At 46.9% G+C, this 21,606-nt stretch overlaps 7 protein-coding genes across 7 annotated transcripts; 5 read left to right on the top strand and 2 right to left on the bottom strand.

The window, feature by feature from the left end:
* Window positions 1–250: 250 nt before the first annotated feature.
* Window positions 251–2,126, top strand: atg22-1 (putative autophagy protein Atg22; the record flags this gene model as incomplete). The annotated part of the gene is made up of 2 exons (XM_057262665.1): window positions 251–373; window positions 441–2,126. 2 exons carry the CDS (start codon window positions 251–253, stop codon window positions 2,124–2,126), a joined length of 1,809 nt encoding a protein of 602 aa, XP_057124326.1.
* A 787-nt stretch (window positions 2,127–2,913) lies between these two features.
* Window positions 2,914–4,539, top strand: pdiA (protein disulfide isomerase PDI1; the record flags this gene model as incomplete). Its single annotated transcript, XM_057262664.1, has 2 exons — window positions 2,914–3,287; window positions 3,369–4,539. The coding sequence occupies 2 exons, from the start codon at window positions 2,914–2,916 to the stop codon at window positions 4,537–4,539; spliced, it is 1,545 nt and encodes a 514-aa protein (XP_057124325.1).
* Window positions 4,540–5,439: 900 nt separating this feature from the next.
* N7481_003444 (ankyrin repeat domain-containing protein) lies at window positions 5,440–5,814 on the top strand (the record flags this gene model as incomplete). The annotated part of the gene is made up of 1 exon (XM_057262663.1): window positions 5,440–5,814. The coding sequence occupies one exon, from the start codon at window positions 5,440–5,442 to the stop codon at window positions 5,812–5,814; it is 375 nt and encodes a 124-aa protein (XP_057124324.1).
* A 960-nt stretch (window positions 5,815–6,774) lies between these two features.
* N7481_003443 (uncharacterized protein) lies at window positions 6,775–7,620 on the bottom strand (the record flags this gene model as incomplete). The annotated part of the gene is made up of 2 exons (XM_057262662.1): window positions 6,775–7,204; window positions 7,286–7,620. 2 exons carry the CDS (start codon window positions 7,618–7,620, stop codon window positions 6,775–6,777), a joined length of 765 nt encoding a protein of 254 aa, XP_057124323.1.
* Window positions 7,621–13,473: 5,853 nt separating this feature from the next.
* N7481_003442 (uracil-DNA glycosylase) lies at window positions 13,474–14,852 on the top strand (the record flags this gene model as incomplete). The annotated part of the gene is made up of 4 exons (XM_057262661.1): window positions 13,474–13,833; window positions 13,987–14,400; window positions 14,500–14,697; window positions 14,748–14,852. The coding sequence occupies 4 exons, from the start codon at window positions 13,474–13,476 to the stop codon at window positions 14,850–14,852; spliced, it is 1,077 nt and encodes a 358-aa protein (XP_057124322.1).
* A 543-nt stretch (window positions 14,853–15,395) lies between these two features.
* Window positions 15,396–15,770, bottom strand: N7481_003441 (SDR family NAD(P)-dependent oxidoreductase; the record flags this gene model as incomplete). The annotated part of the gene is made up of 2 exons (XM_057262660.1): window positions 15,396–15,582; window positions 15,643–15,770. 2 exons carry the CDS (start codon window positions 15,768–15,770, stop codon window positions 15,396–15,398), a joined length of 315 nt encoding a protein of 104 aa, XP_057124321.1.
* A 5,325-nt stretch (window positions 15,771–21,095) lies between these two features.
* On the top strand, window positions 21,096–21,305 carry N7481_003440 (uncharacterized protein; the record flags this gene model as incomplete). The annotated part of the gene is made up of 1 exon (XM_057262659.1): window positions 21,096–21,305. One exon carries the CDS (start codon window positions 21,096–21,098, stop codon window positions 21,303–21,305), a length of 210 nt encoding a protein of 69 aa, XP_057124320.1.
* Between the last annotated feature and the right edge of the window lie 301 nt (window positions 21,306–21,606).

Below are 21,606 nucleotides of genomic sequence, written 5' to 3'. Positions count from 1 at the left end.
ATGCAACGGCAGATCCCAAAGGTGATTGAAATGTGAAAGCGCGCTGCGCACGTCCCTTCCGATGTGTTGGCCTTGCTGCCTGGTATTACCATAGTAGCCCCCCAGGCTTGCCGTACACCATGATTACAAATCTGACAATACCAGGTCCCACATGACCTCACCGTTCCTCATCATGGGGGTTCTCCACTCAAGCTCAAGTTCCCTCCTCTTGAGCTTCTTCTTCCTCTCCCTACCCCGATATACCTTCACGATGGATCCCGACGAAGAGGTCGAGGGCCCGCCTCCTCGTTTTATAGGCGATGATCCCAGACCGACCAGCAAAAAGGAGCTCGCGGGCTGGTATTGCTACGGCTGGGCTGCCGAGGTGTTCACCGTCTGTGCTATGGGTATCTGAGTCCTCTCTTTGATCAAACCCTCTCTTTCCCCACCTTTACTTTTAGAGCTTCCTCGTTCCTAACCAGACTTATACAGGGTCTTTCCTCCCGATCACACTGGAACAACTAGCACGAGATCAGGGTGTTCTTTTATCAGACAAAACAACTCCGTGTAGCCTAACATGGAACCCGGCCAAACATCCAGTCCAAGGCGCCGATTACAGCGTGCAATCCCCAGCAACCGGTCAATGTATCGTCTATATCCTGGGTGCCGAGGTCAACACTGCCAGTTTTGCCTTGTATACATTCTCACTGAGTGTCTTGGTCCAGGCTATTCTCATCATTTCTATGTCTGGGGCCGCTGACCACGGAAGTTATCGCAAAAAGTTGCTGGTCACTTTTGCCTTTGTCGGCTCAGTAGCCACCATGTTGTTTCTTGCTGTGATCCCTCGGGTTTATCTTCTCGGTGGTTTCCTTGCCATCGTTGCGAATACATGCTTCGGTGCATCCTTTACATTGTTGAATTCCTTTTTACCAGTCCTCGTGCGCTATCACCCAACGATTCTCGAAAAGGAAGGCGAACTACCAGTATCTGGCTCGCAGAGCTTGGGAACCGCACGAGGAGACCTTTCTCCGCCCATCGAAAATGGTAACAACGAGGGTTATTTCGATTCATCGACGCCCTTATTACAATCCGCTTCTGGAGATGGGAGAAAGGCAGAGGCAGTAACCTCTTTGGAACTTAATCTTTCCACCAAGATTTCATCCAATGGAATTGGGATAGGCTATATTGGGGCAGTAATTCTGCAAATGTTCCTAATTTTTGTCGTCGCGATGACCAACCAAACGACATTATCACTGCGTCTTGTGATGTTTCTCATCGGCGTGTGGTGGTTTGTATTCACCATCCCAGCAATGACCTGGCTGCGTCCCCGACCCGGCCCACCTCTGTTGGGAGCGGATGGGAAACACCTCGATTCTTGGGTTGCGTACATCGTGTATGCTTGGAAGTCTCTGGGGAAAACCGCAATGCGCGCACGCCGTCTCAAGGACATTCTCCTTTTCCTTACCGCCTGGTTCCTCCTCAGCGATGGGATCGCCACCGTCAGCGGGACAGCCGTACTATTTGCCAAAACCCAGCTGGACATGAAACCAGCAGCTCTGGGGCTGATCAATGTGATCGTCATGATCGCCGGTGTCTTTGGAGCCTTTTCGTGGAGCTACGTATCGAACTTCCTTGGATTGCGCGCGTCGCAGACTATTATTGCCTGCATCATCCTCTTTGAACTTATTCCAATCTACGGAATCCTCGGATTCGTTCCGTCCGTGCAGCGACTCGGCATTGGCCTCCAGCAACCCTGGGAAATGTACCCGTTGGGGGCCGTCTATGGACTTGTCATGGGAGGCCTATCTTCCTACTGTCGAAGTTTCTTTGCCGAACTCATTCCACCTGGATATGAGGCTGCATTCTATGCACTGTATGCAATTACCGACAAGGGCTCTAGTGTCTTCGGACCTGCCATCGTGGGCATCATTGCCGATCGATATGGGGAGATTCGACCGGCCTTTGTGTTCTTGGCTGTTCTCATCATCCTACCATTACCCCTGATGTTGCTCGTGGATGTGGACCGTGGTAAACGAGATGCGCTTGAGCTTGGAGCTGAACTAGATCGAATCTCAGAAACCACGGGCACAGGTTATGGGACAATGTCGGTCAGGGTGGAAGACGAGGATGTGGCTCGGACCATGTAGATCATTTTGCCTGTCTTCCTTAATTAGGTCCTCAGGTCCTTTTGGGTTCTCCTCAGCTGAGATCTCCCATGGAGTTACGTATAGTATATATGTACCATGTGTACGGAGTATGTAAATGTGGACAGATCGCTAGATTAAATGAATCATAATCATTTAGGTACTCGTATTTATGTTAAGACACAGTGTTCAGTATGAATGGTTGTACGGCATGATGCCAAGCCCGCCCCCGACCCCGTATTCATAGAATAGTGTCAGGCTAGTGCTCGTAATGAATAATCCAGTTGGACGGCGTGTAACGAGCTAGAGTCGTGCCAAAAGCAAATCCACCACTAGCCGGGCGACAAAGATGCAGTTGTGCCTGGCAGGAATTCCGAGTACTTGGGAAATACTTCCAATCACAATGTAATTACTTTAACAATTCCTAGTACCAAGCGGGTACTTCCCCCCCGGGAAACCCTTGCGTAGGCGCCCTGCATAGCAACTCTGTGCAGAGAGCTCCACTCTACGTAGCCTCAAATGAACAAACTGTCCTCAACTCCGGCCCCCATATCTTTCCTTCGATAAATACATACTTGCCCTCCTCTTTCTCTCCCCCCAAGCTTAACTGTCTAGGTAAGTTCACTCTCCCTCTATACAGCTTCACAGTCCCCTTTGCTCTATTTCCATTCCCCTGCTTTTAATACTATCCCCACCACCACCAATCACCACACCCCCGACTAACACGCTCCCCGTCTCCAGGTGATCTGAGATACGGCATTCATTTGTTCCCTATTCGATAATCATCATTATGCGGTCGTTCACCCCTCTTGTTCTGAGCCTTCTAGGCGCTACTGCGGCGGTCTCCGCTGCTGAGCCCGCGGCCGATGCTGCCTCTGACGTTCACACCTTGACCACCGATACCTTCAAGGACTTCGTCAAGGAGCACGACCTCGTTCTGGCCGAGTTCTACGCTCCCTGGTGCGGTCACTGCAAGGCTCTGGCCCCCAAGTATGAGGAGGCTGCCACCGAGCTGAAGGGCAAGAACATTGCCCTGGTCAAGGTGGACTGCACCGAGGAGGAGGAGCTCTGCCGCGACTACGAGGTCGACGGATACCCGACCCTGAAGGTCTTCCGCGGCGCTGAGGACCCCAAGCCTTACGGTGGTGCCCGTCAAACGGATTCGTAAGTTTTCCTTTTGCCCCCTTGGCGATGTCGCGCCAATTCATCTTAATCATGGCCCCGCTGACATTGTTTATTTACTAGCATCGTTTCCTACATGACCAAGCAGTCCATGCCCGCCGTTTCCGACGTCACTGAGGACAACCTGGAGGAATTCAAGACCCTGGACAAGATCGTCATCATCGGCTACGTTGGTTCGGACGACAAGACCGCCGACAAGAGCTTCGCCGACTTCGCCGAGTCCCAACGCGACAACTACCTCTTCGGTGTCTCCCACGACGCCGCCATCGCCAAGACCGAGGGTGCCAAGCAGCCCTCCATCGTCCTCTACAAGGACTTCGACGAGAAGAAGGCTGTCTACGACGGCAAGCTCGACGAGGAGTCCCTCCTCAAGTGGGTGAAGACCGCCAGCACTCCCCTGGTTGGCGAGCTCGGCCCCGAGACCTACTCCAAGTACATGGCCGCCGGACTTCCCCTGGCTTACATCTTCGCCGAGACCGCTGAGGAGCGCGAGAAGTTCGCTGAGGAGTTCCGCCCCATCGCCGAGAAGCACCGCGGCGAGATCAACATCGTCACCCTGGACGCCAAGCTCTTCGGCGCCCACGCCAGCAACCTGAACCTCGAGCCGGAGACTTTCCCCGCCTTCGCCATCCAGGAGACCGCTAAGAACGCCAAGTACCCCTACGACCAGGCCAAGAAGATCGACGCCAAGGAAGTCGGCAAGTTCATCAAGAACGTCCTGGCCGGCAAGGTCGAGGCTAGCATCAAGTCCGAGCCCATCCCCGAGACCCAGGAGGGCTCCGTGACCGTCATCGTCGGCAAGAACTACCACGAAGTCGTCCTGGACAACGAGAAGGACGTCCTGGTCGAGTTCTACGCCCCCTGGTGCGGACACTGCAAGGCCCTGGCACCTAAGTACGACGAGCTCGCTGCTCTGTACGCCGACGTGCCCGAGTTCAAGGAGAAGGTCGTTGTCGCCAAGGTCGACGCTACTGCCAACGATGTCCCCGACTCCATCACCGGATTCCCTACCATCAAGCTCTACCGGGCTGGCAAGAAGGACGAGCCTGTTGAGTACAACGGTTCTCGCACCATTGAGGACCTTGTTACCTTCATCAAGGAGAATGGCAAGTACGAGATTGACGGTTTCCAGGGTGGCGCTAAGAAGGCCCAGGAGGGCGGTGATGTTACCTCCTCAGCTGCTCAGGCTGCTGAGACTCCTGCTGAGGAGGAGGAGGGTCATGATGAGCTGTAAGTTAGCTCGATTCTTGGGAATTGAATCAAATTTTGTCGTTTAGTGTTACTGTATCACTAAGTTGAATGTGAATTTTCTGTTTGCGTGATGCCACTTAAACCTAATCCCGTAAATCCAAACTCAGTAGACATGTTCCGTGAGTGTAGTTGGAATGCCATGGGGTTTGCAGGATGTGGTTTCGCGTACCGCCAGCGACAGTACGATATCGTTTTATCGTTTTATCGTGTGCACCCCTAGACATATAATACTCTGCTAACACATTACTCAGGTGGACATCCTGTCAATTAGACAGCCTAGCTCGATGTCGCCATGGGCAGCTATAGAGGAGGCTCTCGTTTCTTTACCTAAGAATCTGAATGAGACATACGAGCGCATGATGAAGAATATACCAGTGGAGCGAAAAATGGACGCAATACGCCTACTACAAGTTTTAGTGCACTCTAAACGAACTCTCACGCTAGCAGAGGCTAAAGAAGTAATAGCGACGCAGATTGAAATCGAGTCGACAGGGTTTGACATCAAGCGTCGGTTGTTCTGCGAAATTGATCTCGGATTACTGTCCCGGCTTAGCGACAATCGTTCACACCACGGATAAAAAGTTACATCTTGCTCACTTTTCCGTCAAAGAGTACCTACCCAGAGACGACGATTTTCAAATCAGGACTGCCAGTATTTCTATCACAATGACGTGCTTGACTTATCTGACAGACATCGAAGGTTACCATGAAGAGATTAAGAGATATTTTCCGATGGCAAGATATGCCGCTGAGCTCTGGACAGGCTATGCTGCGTTGGCTCAGGATTCTGAAGATATCATTCAGATGACTGTCAATTTCCTTAAAGAGGAAGTGACATTCCAACGGTGGAGTCGTTTGCATCAGGCTGATAGGAGTTGAGATGATGACCCTGGCCCCCCCGCACGCTTCCAAGCTCTACTATACTTGCCTCAATGGGCTCTTGATGCCTGCAGGAGGTTTTACCAACGAGGGAGAAGACATCAACGAACAGGGTGGGGAATACGGCAATGCTCTCCAGGCTGCCTCATTCAAAGGCTATTACGATATTGTCATACTGCTCTTGGATAACGGAGCAGCCTTCAACGCGCAGGGCGACCGCTACGGCGATATTCTCCAACGCGCCTCGTCTGAAGACCATCACGAGATCGTCAAACTGCTCTTGAATAATGATGCGGGCGTGAACACGCAGGACGGCAAATACGGCAATGCTCTCCAGGCGGTATCATCGAATGGCTGTCAGGAGATTGTCATATGTTAATCAGCTAGTATCTGCTTTTAGGATAGGTCACCCTTATGATATCCTGAAGTTTAGGTATGGCTAGTTAATTGCATGACAATTCGTCAGTGACCTGACGTATTTAAGAGAGTCAACAAGAGAACCATTTAGTCTCAAAGTGTCACTTACCTCTGCAATCTTTTACTGTACCTTTAAATGATGCTAGCCTAGGTTCCGTGCTAGGAAGGCAAAGTTTCTGTATATTAGCTTTGGAAGCGGACGCGCTAGGGGTGAATGTCATAGGTTTGCCAAGGGGTTGGGGGTAAGTTTTCTGACAAGCGAGTCAAGCAACAACGTCATGTTGTATTAATGGTCATGGTAGAACTTCTGCGGCCATAAAGCAGTTCTTTCGTCGCTGAATTCCGGCCACTAAATGAAATCTAAAAAAGAGTGTTGATGTGGTAGATTGAGAGGGATTTCTCCGGATTCCAAGGTTGTTAAACGAAAATGTAAGACTTACCTAGGATAAATCATTTACTGCCAGCAAGGAAGCAAGTACTAGTACTTCAATACTAGTGAACTACTTATATACCAAGCAACTTTCCAAGGTTTTGTCAAGTTTCCCGCCTCTATCATCAGGAATGATACCTTTCGACTTACTTTCCATATAACTCGCACGGTTGCATTTATTTTATCGATGGACGAAACTTTATCAAATGCGGCAGGTCTTGAAACTCAACCTAGTAAATGAACCAGGATGTTTGAAATACCGTTGTAGGGGAGATAACCGCCGGATATTACTAGCATTACTGAAGGATAAATAGAGAAATAATTTGGACCTATACAAATCAAAAGCGCCCTCGATGATTTCCATCCTCACCAACCCATCCGCAAGGATCTAGCTGATCCAAAGCTTCTTCCACAAACAAAGTCAGCCAGCCACCATTTCCAGACGCAAACTTGAATCATTTCGGCTGGGGATCCACATTCCCCGTGGCCTGTCTAGCACGACGCTTCCTGCGTCTCCGGATACAAAGCCACCCCCCCACAAGCCAGAATAGCCACCCCAATAATTGGGACCCCTATCATCGCGAAGTACAGCAATGAGTTCCATCCCCTGACACCGCTATTATCGCCATTGTGGTGGTCAAACGCCCCGTCAGGGACCCCCTGTCCGGGCTTCCAGACGGCGAGGTACTTGCCCGACGTCAATGGTGGCAACGAGGGGGACATGGTCGCCGTGTCCGACTCAGCCCATGTGACGTGCCATGCGCGATGAACAATCATTCCCTGTGTGAATGTGCCTGTGGCATCTGTGCGCGATGCAAGTGGGGCGGTGATCGTCGTTTCCCCGGAGTTGATCGTCCGCCCACACGCCGGCATAAGAGCAGATGTCGGTAGGACGTACCCTTCAGCTCGGAAGGTGAAACCGCTGTGATGGTCAGTAACGGGATACGGGAGAGTATAGATAGGCGAGGGAGACAGGGATGGAAGTGGAACGGGATTATCATACCTGGCGCAGCAGTATGCCGCGGAGTAGTCCTTTGTCGACGACATTTCGTAATACGTCCAGTCCTGCGGACAAACGGCAGGGCTGAAGGTAAACAGATCGTCATCGCTGGCGCCTGTATCCCAGCCGGAGGGCTGGCAAGAGGAGAACCCTGGGGCTGCGGCATCGGATGCCAGTACTTTGACGGTCCTAGGTGTGCCCAGCGGGCTGGCCGTGATGGTTGTGAGCTCGAAGGCCGAGGTACATCCACTTGGCTGGACATAGGGGGTGGTGAGGGCCGTCGCCATCACAGTCGTAGCCGTCGTCGCCATCACGGAGAGCAGGGACGCGAGGGTCATTTTCACTGCGAGCTCCTGTTGTAGGACCTCTCAGGTCAGTCCTTCTGCTCACACGTGGCGTCGTGGGGGATTTCAGCGTGGATTCTTGGTTGTGGTAGTAGTTGTGTTGGTTAATATTATTATTAATATTATTGACTGACTGTTGTGAGATCGAGAGTGGCCGTAGTGAAATGCTTCTCGGCGTAACTATTTACCTAATTTCACATTTCCTCGTGTTCCAGCCATTGTTTATTCTCATTATTTGCCCCTAATCCTTAGTCGCTCCCCGCATTGGCCCCCCGGACTCTGTCCCGTTCGCACTACGGATAAAGCACGGAGGCAATACCAAGCACTTAGTGTCCTTGTTGTCTCACTACCCACGAGAAACGGGCTCTAAGTGATGGTTAGTCGACTTGTCCTGGGCTAGTTGTGCCTTTTAAGGTCTAGATCCTAACAAGGCAATGTTATCGAGGAATCGGCCTCTGTATGAGTTGTAAGTGGCTATAGCTGGGGTTGAGATTCTATATGATAAATCTCTGTCTCTAATCTACTGTAAGCTGTCGTAACTAATTAAGGCCCATGCTTGTCTGGGCAATAGCAGGTAGAGGAGGTGCTCCCAGGAACTTACGCCTGATATGATTGTGTAATTAGCGATTAGACAATAAGTAGAAGTTGATAGGCTATATGTAATGGTTACTAAGTTGTCAGGCTAGAGACCTGTGACTAGGCAAGGATATCGGACGGTAGAGATCAGACTGGACAGTCGATACAGAGACTGATTCTTGAGAAGATCAAGAATCCTGAATGCTTGTAGGATCTTAAATATATTAGGGTTCGGGTAGATATCAATATGCAGGTGACTCAAAGGGGATTCGTCTATGAATTAGCCTCGAGAGTCCGGGGTATCGCATACTTTGAATCCTGTGACAGTCTATCAGGATCAAAACCCAGAGTTCTTCGTTAGTAAAGATATAAAAATAGGTATTGTTCGACGGTTTGTATAAGATATTCAGTACTGGGTCAAAAGCATTAAGAAAGCGATCCCTATTTATGAAATAATTTAGCATAAGCAAGGTGGCCATTTGGGTAGCGTTATTATTTTTGTGTTAAGTTAATACTATAAGAAAATGCGGTCTCAGTTGCTTTAATTGGAATGAGGTCTTCTTATCCCTCAATTTTGTTCAAGGTGTGCGATTTGGCCTATTTAGATTTTAAGGGTCCTTAGACAAAATTAAATAACTCCAACACATTCAACCAAAATTCTATCACAGGCGTTTTTAGGTACAGAGTAGTAAAAGACCAGTTTCACCAATTTACACTCACAAATTCTTTCTGGGCTCCACTGCTACAGTAGTTATTGGACGGGCCGGATTGAATAGAGGGCCCGTAATATATATCTTATAAGGTATTGTATATCTAAGAGAGTTATACAATGTGTACAAAAACTTAGTAGAATCCTATGGAACAAAGTAGATTTTCCCCGCCCAGTCCGTAAAGGTGCAAGTGGGTCCCGAGGGCCTAGACAGGTCACTTCCCCCCCTTTTATATAGTCTCTTTAGGTTTTGGCGTAGCATCTATCCACCCTATCCGACCAGAATCACTCAGCGCAAAATCAGCAGAATTTTTAATCTCTAGGATCAATATAAGTTTTGGTTTTAGTCCAGGCGACATCGTCCTCTTCACAAACTTTGCCTGGAAGGTTATTTCTTCCCTCAAAGAGAACGGCTCTAGATCAGAATTCCAACAGGCTGAGGAGCAATATGAAGCCTTTCTTTCTCTTATAAAGGAGATTCGAAACCTCGATCTTTCTATCGTTCCTGAGTCATTTCGACGAAAGATTTTAGACTCTTCGACAAATATGCAAAGACTTGTTAAGGGGTTCAAAAAGGGCATTGAGCAATATAAGAAGTCGATAGGCAAGAATTCCAGCCGAGGGTCTGTCTGAAGTACTCCAAGAAAGGTCCAGTAGGCACTTCTGGCTGCCGAGGACCTTAAAACATTCAGGAAGGGTCTCAGAAGTTACGTTCAACTCGTCCAGCTAACCATATCGACAAGTATACTATAAGTATAGATCTAACTGGGTCACAAAACGTCTACTAATCTCCCATGAAGCACAATATTTGGCAGTCGGTCACAATTACTATCTATACCAATATCACCATCGCATAAGCTACTCCTCAATAACAACTCGTTTTACAGCACTTTCCAGCCACCATATTCCCCGGTAGTTCCACCTTTCATAGGTAGATATCAATTCCTTCGCCAAGTCGATGATGTAAAAAAAACCGTTTATAAACGGCTACTCAGCAGACCGGATATACAACTTTCTAGAAGGGTAAATACACTGCCGGATGGTTCAATCAACATTACACCTGGTATGCCACTTAAACCAATGCAAAGATAAAATTTACCACCGTCTAGATTTCATTCAAGCGAACGACAATCAAAAAGTCAAGAGGAAACCATTGGCTTACAAGAAACTAGCACAAGTAACATTACCCGGCAAAGTTTAGCTAATAACATCGATAAATATTTGATCTCGATAAATCTTAACAAGCTGTCACAGGCGGAGAGAGTACATATGGAGCAGAACGACCAATTACATCAATATATCCCGCCTTCTGGTGCCAGCGACAAGTCACAAGGCCTCAAATTCTAGGACCTACCAATATAACCGACTCACTACAACGGAATCATCTCCAGAGCAGTAGCCCAAACGACCCATATTCTCGAAATGATACCAAGACTCGCAACCTCCCGGGGCTGGATCCGCTGTCCGCTGCAGCAAGCATCATAGGATTCTACAGATTCGCTGCTGAGCTTTCCTTGAAAATCTCAAATATCTTCCGTGATACGAATGGCGAATGTAAAGAACTACGCCTTGTTTCACAGAGGTTAAGACAATACTCTAAATCGTTACGATCGGCTCATGGTATCATAACTGCTATGTCATTCAGTAGAGAATTACGGGGAGCTAGCACTTCAATAATCTACGATAGTGAACGTCTCACGAAAGAACTAGAGGCACTTCTGTCTAGATATGCACAGATCTACAGGTACCGGCTGATAAGAAAGCTTACATGGAATCTAGTGAAACGGGATATCACGGACATGGTAGAACAGATAGATTTTCTTATAACTTCACTCTCGCTCATACTGCAGTTGTATCAAGTTAAGATAACTGAGGGCCAAATTCAGATGTCACAGCAATCTTCCCGGGGCAAGAATTTACCATGAGCACTGGCGGTAATATATTATCCTTCTTTCGTGATTCTACGTCGGAAGGTCAAGTTCTCCATCATATAACTCTGTAGCCATGTCAAGGGAGACCGATCCGCTACTCTGAAGCAATATTCGAATATCACTCAGTTTCATCCACAGATGGGGTGGCGCAAAGGCGAGTGCAGAATGGAATAACAAGGACTGTCATAAATTAAGACATTTATCTCACCTGAAGACGGTAAAAGCCAGAAATATCAAGTAAACAGTCCTGTGGTGCCTTAAGCATACCCGGCATGATCCTTTATTCATCTTCTAATAGACTCTAGATGTTATGATCGGTGCAGCATATGATTTTCAGCATAACTGAAGCAAATGGTTAATAATGTCAAAAATACGACGTACTTCCATTTAGTGACTTAGCTACAAATAACAGAATTCTGGCCAGGACAGTAAATTGGGGTTGTTACCATCTACTGTGACATTCCACGAACTAAAGAATGACATTCAGTAAGCGGTGACAGGCAAAGAGAATTTACGCGTGCTAAGAACGATAGTTAAAACTGAATCGCAGACTGCCATTTGATCAGTAGGTATCTACTATGTTCCATATGATTCCACCGAGTTCTTGTACACATTGCATAACTCTCTTAGATATACAACAACTAGGCCACGGCAGGTCGTGAAGAGCTCTAATTTCGTTGTCAGGAAATAGGACAATCTACATGTACGGCAGGAAATAATAAAGTTGAGGTAGCCTGCATATCATCGTTGAGACGAGAGATCAGGGTAAGTGAAATCATCATCATCATCATCATCACTGTAAAGTGCTAGTTAACGCAGAATTGTGTTTAAGTTCTGCAGATGTCTATTTTCAAGCCCGAGTGTCGAAAGTGGCCCCTAGCACTCTCTTTCTTTGCGCCGACCGTATCAATACACCATGCAAGGAATACATCAAAACCTTGATCAGGATCCACTTCATAGTAACCCCAGTTATGTTTGATAAAGCTTTTTAGCTCAGCAAAAACTCCTCGATCGGATTTAAGTCCGGCGAGTAGGGTGGCAGATATACCAGTTTTACCCCCGCGTCTGCGCATATCTGCAAGACCCGTTCTGAATGATAGAATAATGCATTATCTATAACCACAACAGATTTAGGCTCTGGCTATCGTCTGCAGTACTGAAGAAACTGAGCTAAAAAGTCTTCGAAGACAGCACCGTCGGTTACACTACAAAATATACATAAGAGGACGATCCCGTCCTGCGTATACGTAGGTAGAATCTGATATCGCTGATCACAATAGAACTACAATACCTGTAAAGGGGCCACACTAAGTGGTGACCAGCCTATCCGCCTAAACCCAGCCCTCTTATCACATCCTGATTCATCTATATAAAGATAATACGACAAAAAATCCGACAAATTGTAGAGATAAAGTTCTCTTAAATCAGCATTACGTTCCTTTGTATACTGCCGGGTTGTCTTTTTAGACTAACCTTTAGCCACTAAGGCTCTCCTGATGCTAGAGATTATAATCATCATACAAAACTTATCCCAGAGAAAGATAGCCATCTTATCGAGGTACAGGCCCGGTTTTTCTGACAGGTGGTTGCAGAGCGCGTTGATCATTTGTAGTATTACGGTTAGTTTCTGACCTATACAAGTTAGGGGTACGTAGACGCTGCCCAATTACCGCAAGTTTCTGTGAATATTTATGATCGTAATCTTGCTGCACTCAGCCTATTCTGCTATTTGAGTTGGGGTTAGTGACTGGCTCTCTATCATATCTCGGATGAGACGCAGCTTAGGGGGGGGGGAGTCTCGGGGCCATATTGCAATCCTAGTGTAGGATGTCGCTCAAGAATCATTACAGGGGGAGATTCCTGTTGCTTCCAGGGAGAAGAGGGGTAGAGTGGTATCGGATGTATAGCAGTTTCCTGTAATTTACAAAGGACAGGGTCCCACCAGTGTCATGTAAAATACAGTTTCTATTCTAGGAACAAGGGGGATCGAACGTGTCTACCTTATCCGATTAGCGTGTTTCAAATCAGGGCCCGGGAGTTCAAGTCGAAGAGTGTGGAGGCAAATCTGATTTCGAATATTACTGTACCAACTGCCCAATCTGACCTCTACTATCTGATACCCTTGCCTAGTCACAGGTCTCTAGCCTGACAACTTAGTGACCATTACAGATAGCCATGATGTATTAGACTCGGTCTAGATTCAACCTCCGAAAAGTGGGCTTATTTTTGTTCTTTAGCTCCCAGGTTTACCACGCGGGGATTGTTTTCCATACCGCTTCCCAATCATGACATGAGCACGTTCAGGAGACGGCGATTTGATGAACTTCTACTCTCATGTGGTTCAGATCTAGTAATTCACAGGTCTGCCGTTTACATCGTCAATATAGTACTCCACCCTCACTTTCTCACCGCCTTGTCTATCTAACCCTATTCGGCCGCAATGCACGACGCGTCCGAACCCGCGGCGCGTCGATCAATGCGGCTCGCTACATCAGACCGATCTCTCGCGCCTTGCCAATTCCTCGCCCCTGGACAATTCCACTCCTTGAGCTATCTTCACCTTTATTCCCTCTTTTTTTGCATGCTGTGACGCGATTGATTCATTCTTACCTCGGCACATCTCTCGCCATCATGGTTAGCCCAGCCCTCAAGCGCAAAGCAGACAACTCCGCTTCTTCAGCAGCAGACAGCAAGAAACCCAAGGGCGGCAGCATTACCTCGTTCTTCGGTGCACCCAAGCCAAAGCCTGCGGACACTCAATCTGCGAATGCTAGCTCTTCCCCCCGACCTACTTCCTTCAACAAGGAAAAATGGGTGGCGTCTCTGAAACCGGAGCAGAAAGAATTGCTGCAATTGGAGATCGATACTCTAGACGAAAGCTGGCTCGCTCACCTGAAAGATGAAATCGTGACACCAGAATTCCTGAACTTGAAACGCTTCTTGAAAAAGGAGAAGGATTCTAAAGCTAAAGTCTTTCCCCCGGAGGAAGATGTTTACTCTTGGTACCTACCCTTCCCCATCCCATCCAGCGACTTCACTTCGCTTTCCTCCTCCAAAAAACATCAATTGACAATCTCTCTCTCTTCACCCCCAGGTCCCGCCACACCCCCCTCCACAAAGTAAAAGTAGTAATTGTCGGCCAAGACCCCTACCACAACGACAACCAAGCCCACGGCCTCGCCTTCTCCGTCCGCCCACCAACCCGCGCCCCCCCCTCTTTGGCAAACATCTACAAAGAAATCAAAAAGGAATATCCCACCTCCTTCACCTTACCCCCCCAACAACGGCGGCCTCCTAATCCCCTGGGCCGAGCGGGGCGTGTTGATGCTAAACACATGTCTAACCGTCCGCGCCCATCAGGCCAACAGCCACTCGAATAAAGGCTGGGAGCGATTTACACAGCGTGCCATTGATCTCGTTGCCCGGGTACGCACGCACGGAGTTGTGTTTTTGGCATGGGGGAATCCGGCTGCGATGCGTGTTGCGAAGATTCAGAGGGATAGGCATTGTGTTTTGCTTTCTAAGCATCCTAGTCCTTTGAGTGCGCATGGTGGATTTGTGAGTTCTTACTTCCGAGAATGAATGCATGGAATGCATTTATTCATGCCTGTGAAAAGGCTAGGGCTAGGCAAAAACTAACGGACAAATCTGATCTAGTTCGGTAACAATCATTTCATCAAATGTAATGAGTGGCTCGCGTCGCGATATGGCGACGATGAGATTATTGACTGGGCTTTGGTGCCGGGTACTTCTACTTCTACGAAAGAGGTTAAAGAGGATGCCGCTACGCCTACTTCTGACAAGGAGAATTCCTCGAGTTTGGCAAATGCTTCACCCTCGGGGACGAAGGCGAAGGTGCCCGATACTAATGACAAGTGCTCACTTGAAACTCTTGACAAGGGGAGGCGAAGAGCAAGGCCGATGCTGAAATCGATGAGTTTGATGACGAGGATGCGTTGGAGGCTTTGGTTGAGGCGGAGAAGAATTCTTCTCCTGGTGGGAAGGCTTGATTGATGATTGAGTTCAAGATCTAGAGAATGGGTTGAATACTACAGCATTGTGGAGATAAAGACAGCGGTGGGACATCAATTGCTTTTCTTGTCTTGCCTGATTACTTTTGTTTGGACTGTAATTAGGGTTTCTCTTGAGTGAAGTCTGGCTGGTCGTTGATATAAGGCGTTCAATGGTGTTCGGATTTGAGAGCGGAATGTATTGTTGATTTTAGGTCATGTCATGGAAGGGATATTCCTTACATTTTAGGGTCGCAGGCATCTACCTGTCTAGAAACAGTCGAGATAATTTAATTTTCCGGTATTTGTGGACGTTATTCTTCGTGTGATTTCCAGGACCCATTCATACTTATTTTTGCGATCTCGCTACGTCGCTGAAGGTATGAAAGGGAAGAGAGACATGAAGCACGGAATTGATAAAGGCTAACAAGATCACATAAATAAAGTACAACTAAAAATCGAAATGGAATATGCAGACAGCCATGCATATTTCCCGGGTGCATTCCAAGTAGGTTTTGTAGGTCGATATTGGAAGTAAGGCAGTTAAGAGTTCGCTCCTCCATCTACAGGCCAGGTTGCACCGATAACAAACTCAGCCTCATTACTTAAAAGAAAAGCGACGACGTTTGCGACTTCCGATGCCTCGCCAAGCCGTCCTAGCGGTACAGCAGGGGCAGTACCTTCAGCGCCACTCTCATTTGTACGAAGCATGGGGGTATCAATGGGACCACTGAATCAACCACGTTAACATTCTCGTCAGAACCATCTCACACAGATAAGTCAAACTTACGGTGCCACAAGATTGACGCGAATTCTTCGTTTACCAGCCTCGATCGCGGCGCTCTTTATCATGCCAACTCCCGCATGCTTGCTGGCACTGTATATAGAACCTTTGGCAAACCCACGCTCTGAAAACATACTTCCAACATGGACAATGCTTCCCGGTTCCCGTAATAGTCCCGGTTTAAGTGCTTCGGAAAGTAGGTTAAATTCCCTCGTACATTGATGTCCATCACAAAGTCGTATTCCTCATCAGCGATCTCCCAGATTTCTTAATGGCCTAAATTATGACTTGCCGTACCTGCGAGGATCGCAGTTCCAACCAGTCTGCCAAAATTAGCAAAAGAAAAAGAAATTTCTTCTCTCTGCTGTCAGATTGGATCACGCTATTTCAACTATTAAATATTATACAAGCCTGGGGCTATGAGTATGTGAGGCCCACATAACTAGTAGCTAACCAACAGAAATCTCCCTTAAGACGTCACTATGTAAGCGGGTTGCATTAGTTAGCGCCAAACTTTATTTGATTCCAATTTGGGTAGCAAATAACGGATCCATTCAACCTATTTACTTTCGCAGTAATCAATATGCATACCTCTGAGGACGTCATAAGCCTACGATCTGTGAAGAGTGCCAGCAGATCCCGAGGTTCAAGTCAATATGTATGGATAATGCTGCAATAGAGAGATTGGCCTAACAAAAAATCACATCAACAAGTAATAAATCGAGGCTTTTGTGACCTTGCATGCACAAGCACGCTGATTAGTACTGTAGCTGTTCTCTTAAATGATAAATTTTGGAAAGTTTCATCTGTCTGCTCACTCAAATGTTTGGCGCCGGCTAGCTGGGAAGTCTCCAAATCTCAAGTTATGACCACTTCGATAAGATGCACAGAAGTGAGCGAGTCCACCTCCGCTAGGCATGGTCCTACTTCCGGTCGTTGAACTCAATTGGATCGAGGAAGGACTTACTGGAGAGTATCAATTTACCTTGTATGACGACCGGGAGAACAATGCGGATTGCGGGGATTTTTTCGAGCCAAGACGATACTGTTGTCGCTGTTTAAAAGACATGGATGACATGAGGCAGCGCAACTAAGATTTGAAAGGCAGAATAGGTTCATTCGACGTAACAGGATCTGAATTTTGTCTCTCATGCGTTGCTCAGTTTCTTAATACTTGCGTTTTACGAAGAGTTTCGATTTGCCTTTCTCATGAGACAATCGGAGTAGACCATGCCCCCGCATCAAGTACAAGATGGGACGGAGTCATTTTCAACACTCTGCGCTTCTTGGAATGAATCAATCCCCTTTAATTCTAATGTGCTTCGAAAGCTCGGAAACTCATTGCAAGGCCTTTACAGTAAGGTTATGTCACATGATTACTCGCTACGTGTATTAGATGAACAGCCATACGGTGAACTTACAAGTGGTGGCAATTTCCTTAAAGCCCAGCATGTCGATGCGCCCACGCCGGCCGCCATATAAGAGTCATTCTCCACCGCTCAAAGATCCCGGTGGCGCAAAGCACAACCTAGCACTGAATCCCGAACAAGCTTTCCTTCTAGGGATCTTAACACACATATCGGAAGCTGATGAATAAAAAAAAGGATCTTACTGAATGGCTTTCCGGTGAGGGCTCTTCGGAAGTATTAGCCGTGAAGCTCTTTCGATACTACTTGACTATCAATGAAGCAGCCCAGATTATTCAACAATTTCGATCTGAATCTTGGCATGATAATCACCAGGTACTGTGGAGTGGTATGCCGCGTGAAACTGCCCAAAAGTGGGCCGACAAGCATGGAATGCAGACTTTGACTACAGCGATGGGTCCACTGATGATGCCGGATCATCCGCTTTGTCTCAAACACAAAAAGTCCACTCATGCGTGGAGTCAATATGTACATGGCGCCTCCGCCATATTTGCTTGGCATATTGCCAAAGGCAAAATTGTTACAGTCCTTACGCCCCCTCCCCCAGACCGCTTCAATCCATCAGGATTTACATATTACCAAATAATAGAACAGCCTATTATCCAGGGAGCTCTCGGGGCAGAGTCCGTGCGCCGTATTTTCGTGGTCCATCCAACGATTCAAAGAGCGAAGGGCTTCTCTTACGAGCTATGGCCAGACGATAGCAAATCAATTTGGATTAAAAATTTTGGTTTGCAGTCCGGTCCTAGAAATTGGAGGGCGACAGGCCAAAATAAAGACAAGCTCCAAATTAAAAAGATAATTGGTTTGCACGGTGGTTCGCTACATTTGACGATCACATCAAATTCGTCGTCTATCAAAAAGGTTAGTGTCCCAAGGTTTTTTTGTATTCTTCATTTAGAAGACTTCGAATCGGACCATAACCCCTCTTTCTTTTTTAACTGCCAAGACGTCCTTTTTTGAAATATGGGAGATCACTTTACTTTTGTGACTTTGAAACCTGTTTAAAAATCCCGCATATTAATTTTGCTAGAGGTCTCTATTTTGTCATGGCATGCCAATCGTATTAGATGTTGTCTGTCACAGACAGTTTGAACATGTGTATTCTGAATTGTTAAGGAAAGAGCACTGGGGATATTCATTGAATTTGAAAGGCTAAAAATATCCAAACTAGGAAAAGTCTCGGATGAGCCCAGCTAAAAATATAGTCCAAGTTGGGAAAGTCAAAGCCCAGAAGAAAACCAACCTCCAGAAGAAAACCAAACCCCAGAAGCAAATCAAACCCCAGAAGGAAACCAAACCCCAGAAGCAAACCAAACCCCAGAAGAAAACCAAACCCCAGAAGAAAACCAAACCCCAGAAGAAAACCAAACCCCAGAAGAAAACCAAAAAATGAAGCTGGTCCAAATAAAGTCAAGGTTAAGAAAGCCAAAGTGGTGAAGAAGTGAGTGGAGAAAATAAAAGTATGAATCGCTTTTTGTTTCTAGTACATACATTCATGCTATACATATCATGTCTCTCACGATGTCAATTTCAAGACAAGAAGCGTGCGTTGCGTGCATTGGCCCTAGGACAAGGACAAAGAAACATAGGAATAAGCGGCGAAATGAAATATCCATGGGTTTAGAATGAATTAAGAGGGTATCAAAAAGGGCCAATAAGAGAAGATCCTTCAGATAACCAATAGCCGTAACAAATAGGAAAACAGAAAGGAATGTAAACAAATTTGTCAAATCGTCAAAGAGTTTCACGGGGCTGTGAATAATCTACTGAAAAAGTGGCGCTGATGGCCCTGGAGGTAGATATGCTTCTAGGAAACGGTTGGACAACTAGCGATCTACTATAAACAGAAGCCATTCACCGTGGAGCAAATGATTCAATCTTGTTGATGCTGTTCCTAATTTAGGCAGTTGAGTCGCTCTTTCCCAACATCCGGGCATCTATTGTTGACATTTCCCCCTCGCCCGCTGGGAAACTTAGTTCTTGCAATACTCCGACACTCTTCTACACCGACACAATCCTATCGATGTCAGTGCTTCTATATCACTTCTGTTGTAAAGGATGGTGTTCCCTTCCTTGTTGCGGATTCTCGTCTTGGTGACTACGCCTCATATGGTCCAAGTCGGTCGGTCTTCTTTCTTCTGACGACCATCCGGCGAGGAGCTGCTTGGGATCCCCGAATGTTGTCTCGCCAAGGCGATGTTTTATTTTCTCGCGATTTTATCAGGATTTTGCTCAATTATTCAATCAGCGCATCCAGCAAAAATGTTCCATATCTATACATGTGCGATCTTGAGACAGATACTTGGGGCTCTTGGGAAACTCTGCTCTCACTGTTTCTAAGGTCTTTCAAGTGAAACCCCCAAGACCACTCGCAGACAGTCAAAGGCGTTGTCTAGCCAGAGCGAGGCCGAATGCAGTCATTCATTTCCGTGCCGGAAGTTGCAAATGCCACTGGAGAGTCTTTACAGTTTGAGTCGGTATGTATCCGTTGAAAATCCTCCCAAACCCAATTGTCAGACTGCGAGGGATGTATTTTACACGAAACCGCCATACACTTGCTACCTCAATGGCCCCTCCTCCCCTTGTCACCCACTAACTCCCCGAGACATCGCAATTACAAGTCTTCTCAGTTTACAGCAGCACCATTCTACTCGAAGGCAATATAGCTCCAAGACTGTCCCGAGCCAGGCTAATAATATAACTCGTCAGCCCACACGTAACATTAGGGAAGAAGGAAGATCTTTACCTTAGCCAAGGATCTCTGTAGCTCTCTTGCTCAGTGCCGCTGGTTTAGACAACCTCCAGAATGCCAGCCACATTACCAGGCACATCTTCCACTGTGTCAAGCAGAGCATCAGCCGGCCCGACTACCACAGTGACACATGGAGTAGTCGTAACTGTCGTGATAGTAGCAGTCGTCATGGGAAAATTGGGTTGACATGCCAATGCCCCAATAGTGAAAATCTTGCCAGTAGTAGAACAGGAAAAAGAAGAAGCAGCACAAACACAGCAACTAGTGGCGGATAGGTTCTCGTCAATCAGAGTAGCACAAGAACTTGTAACAGTTCCTCCTGATCCTCCGCAATCATCTCCGAGTCTCTGGGCACAATCATATCCAGAAGTAACTGTTGTTACTGTAGTGGGACAAACGGTTGTAACTGGACTACATCCCACCCCAACCCCAATACACCCAATATCACCACCCCCAGTATCAATACTAATACCACCACCATCCCCATTACCAATATTATTTCCTCCGTGGGAAATCTTGTTACCACCTCTGGGCCCACCCCAATTTTTTAGAGCCTCGTCTCCAGAGAGCGCAGTGACTATAGCACTGTATAAAAGGGTAAGAAGAGCAACATGCATTTTTGCGAAGGCGTTTGCAAATTCAGTTCGGAAAGAATATGAGTTTGAATCTGCTGTACTGCTGCTTGTAGTAAGAATAATAATTTATCCTATCTATCTATTAAAAGGGGCTAGATAGGGTTTTATGGTCATTCTTTTCCTGTTAGGGTTTTGTGCCATGAATGGAATGCCTGGGCATTTTTCCTACATGGCAAATAACTCCCATTTTCTCTGGTTTTACAGATGGCTAAATAGCATTCCTTTCCTCAAATACTCCAGGAGAGGCCTACTGGATACTTCAAGTGATAGACATTAATCTTGTGTGTGCCCCTAATTATGTCTAGGACCATATGTATATAGCTAGCATTAACCTCTATCTAGTATAAGCATATGTTATCATAATATGAAAGGTCCAATGTATTGTGATTCCTAAATACCCTAGAAAAGGATATACAAAGGAGTAGCGGTAACCTTAGTGTCCTATCCCACTTAGGAATGAGCGGTCGGATTCACTGCTCTTTGACCACCTTGCCTTTTCAAGTTCACTACTATTTACTACCCTCTCATTCCTCTGCCCATTCCCTTCTTCACTGATCTCTCTCTTCGTACCATCCTTTCCCATCCCACTCTCCAATTCATCCCATCTCGCTCCCCATCCACATACCAAAGAAACTGCCCATCATGAATTCGGGTCCTGTCACCGATTCGGGTCCTCTTGTTGATTCAGGTCTTATCAGTGATTCAAGTCCTGCCACTGATTCGGGTCCCCTCGCTGATTCGGGCACTGGGGACCAGCGCATTATCCCGAGACAGAACGCAATGACCATGTCCCGCATTCCCCATTCCTATTTCTCCGTGAGCGAGATCATCCTGAAGGAATTCTCTTCTTAGATCGTGCTGGTTTTGTGTCTTGACTCAAGTCGTACAGGCTTAGTCAGCTCACACTGCTAACTATAACTATCTAGTTCTTTGATAGCCTCAGCTATTCTCCCAACCTACACATATCATCGTCATAACTGTCTCTCTCGTTCTCAGCCAGTGGTATATATATTAAGGAGGTAAGTGGCCTACGGAGAGCTTAAAACCAGAGAGCTTTGATGATTGACCCGCATCCCTCGTGAAGAGTACGAGGTAGAGGCTTGATGGATGGGAGATCAATTACGGTGATATGTGAAAGAAGCTTATTTCATGG

Source organism: Penicillium waksmanii (assembly GCF_028829765.1).
Source record: "Penicillium waksmanii strain IBT 27052 chromosome Unknown utg000004l:1.0-5674109.0:1.0-5678898.0, whole genome shotgun sequence".
NCBI classification, from domain to species: domain Eukaryota; kingdom Fungi; phylum Ascomycota; class Eurotiomycetes; order Eurotiales; family Aspergillaceae; genus Penicillium; species Penicillium waksmanii.
The sequence above is the reverse complement of the archived record's forward strand: the minus strand, read 5'-3'. Positions and strand labels throughout refer to the sequence as shown.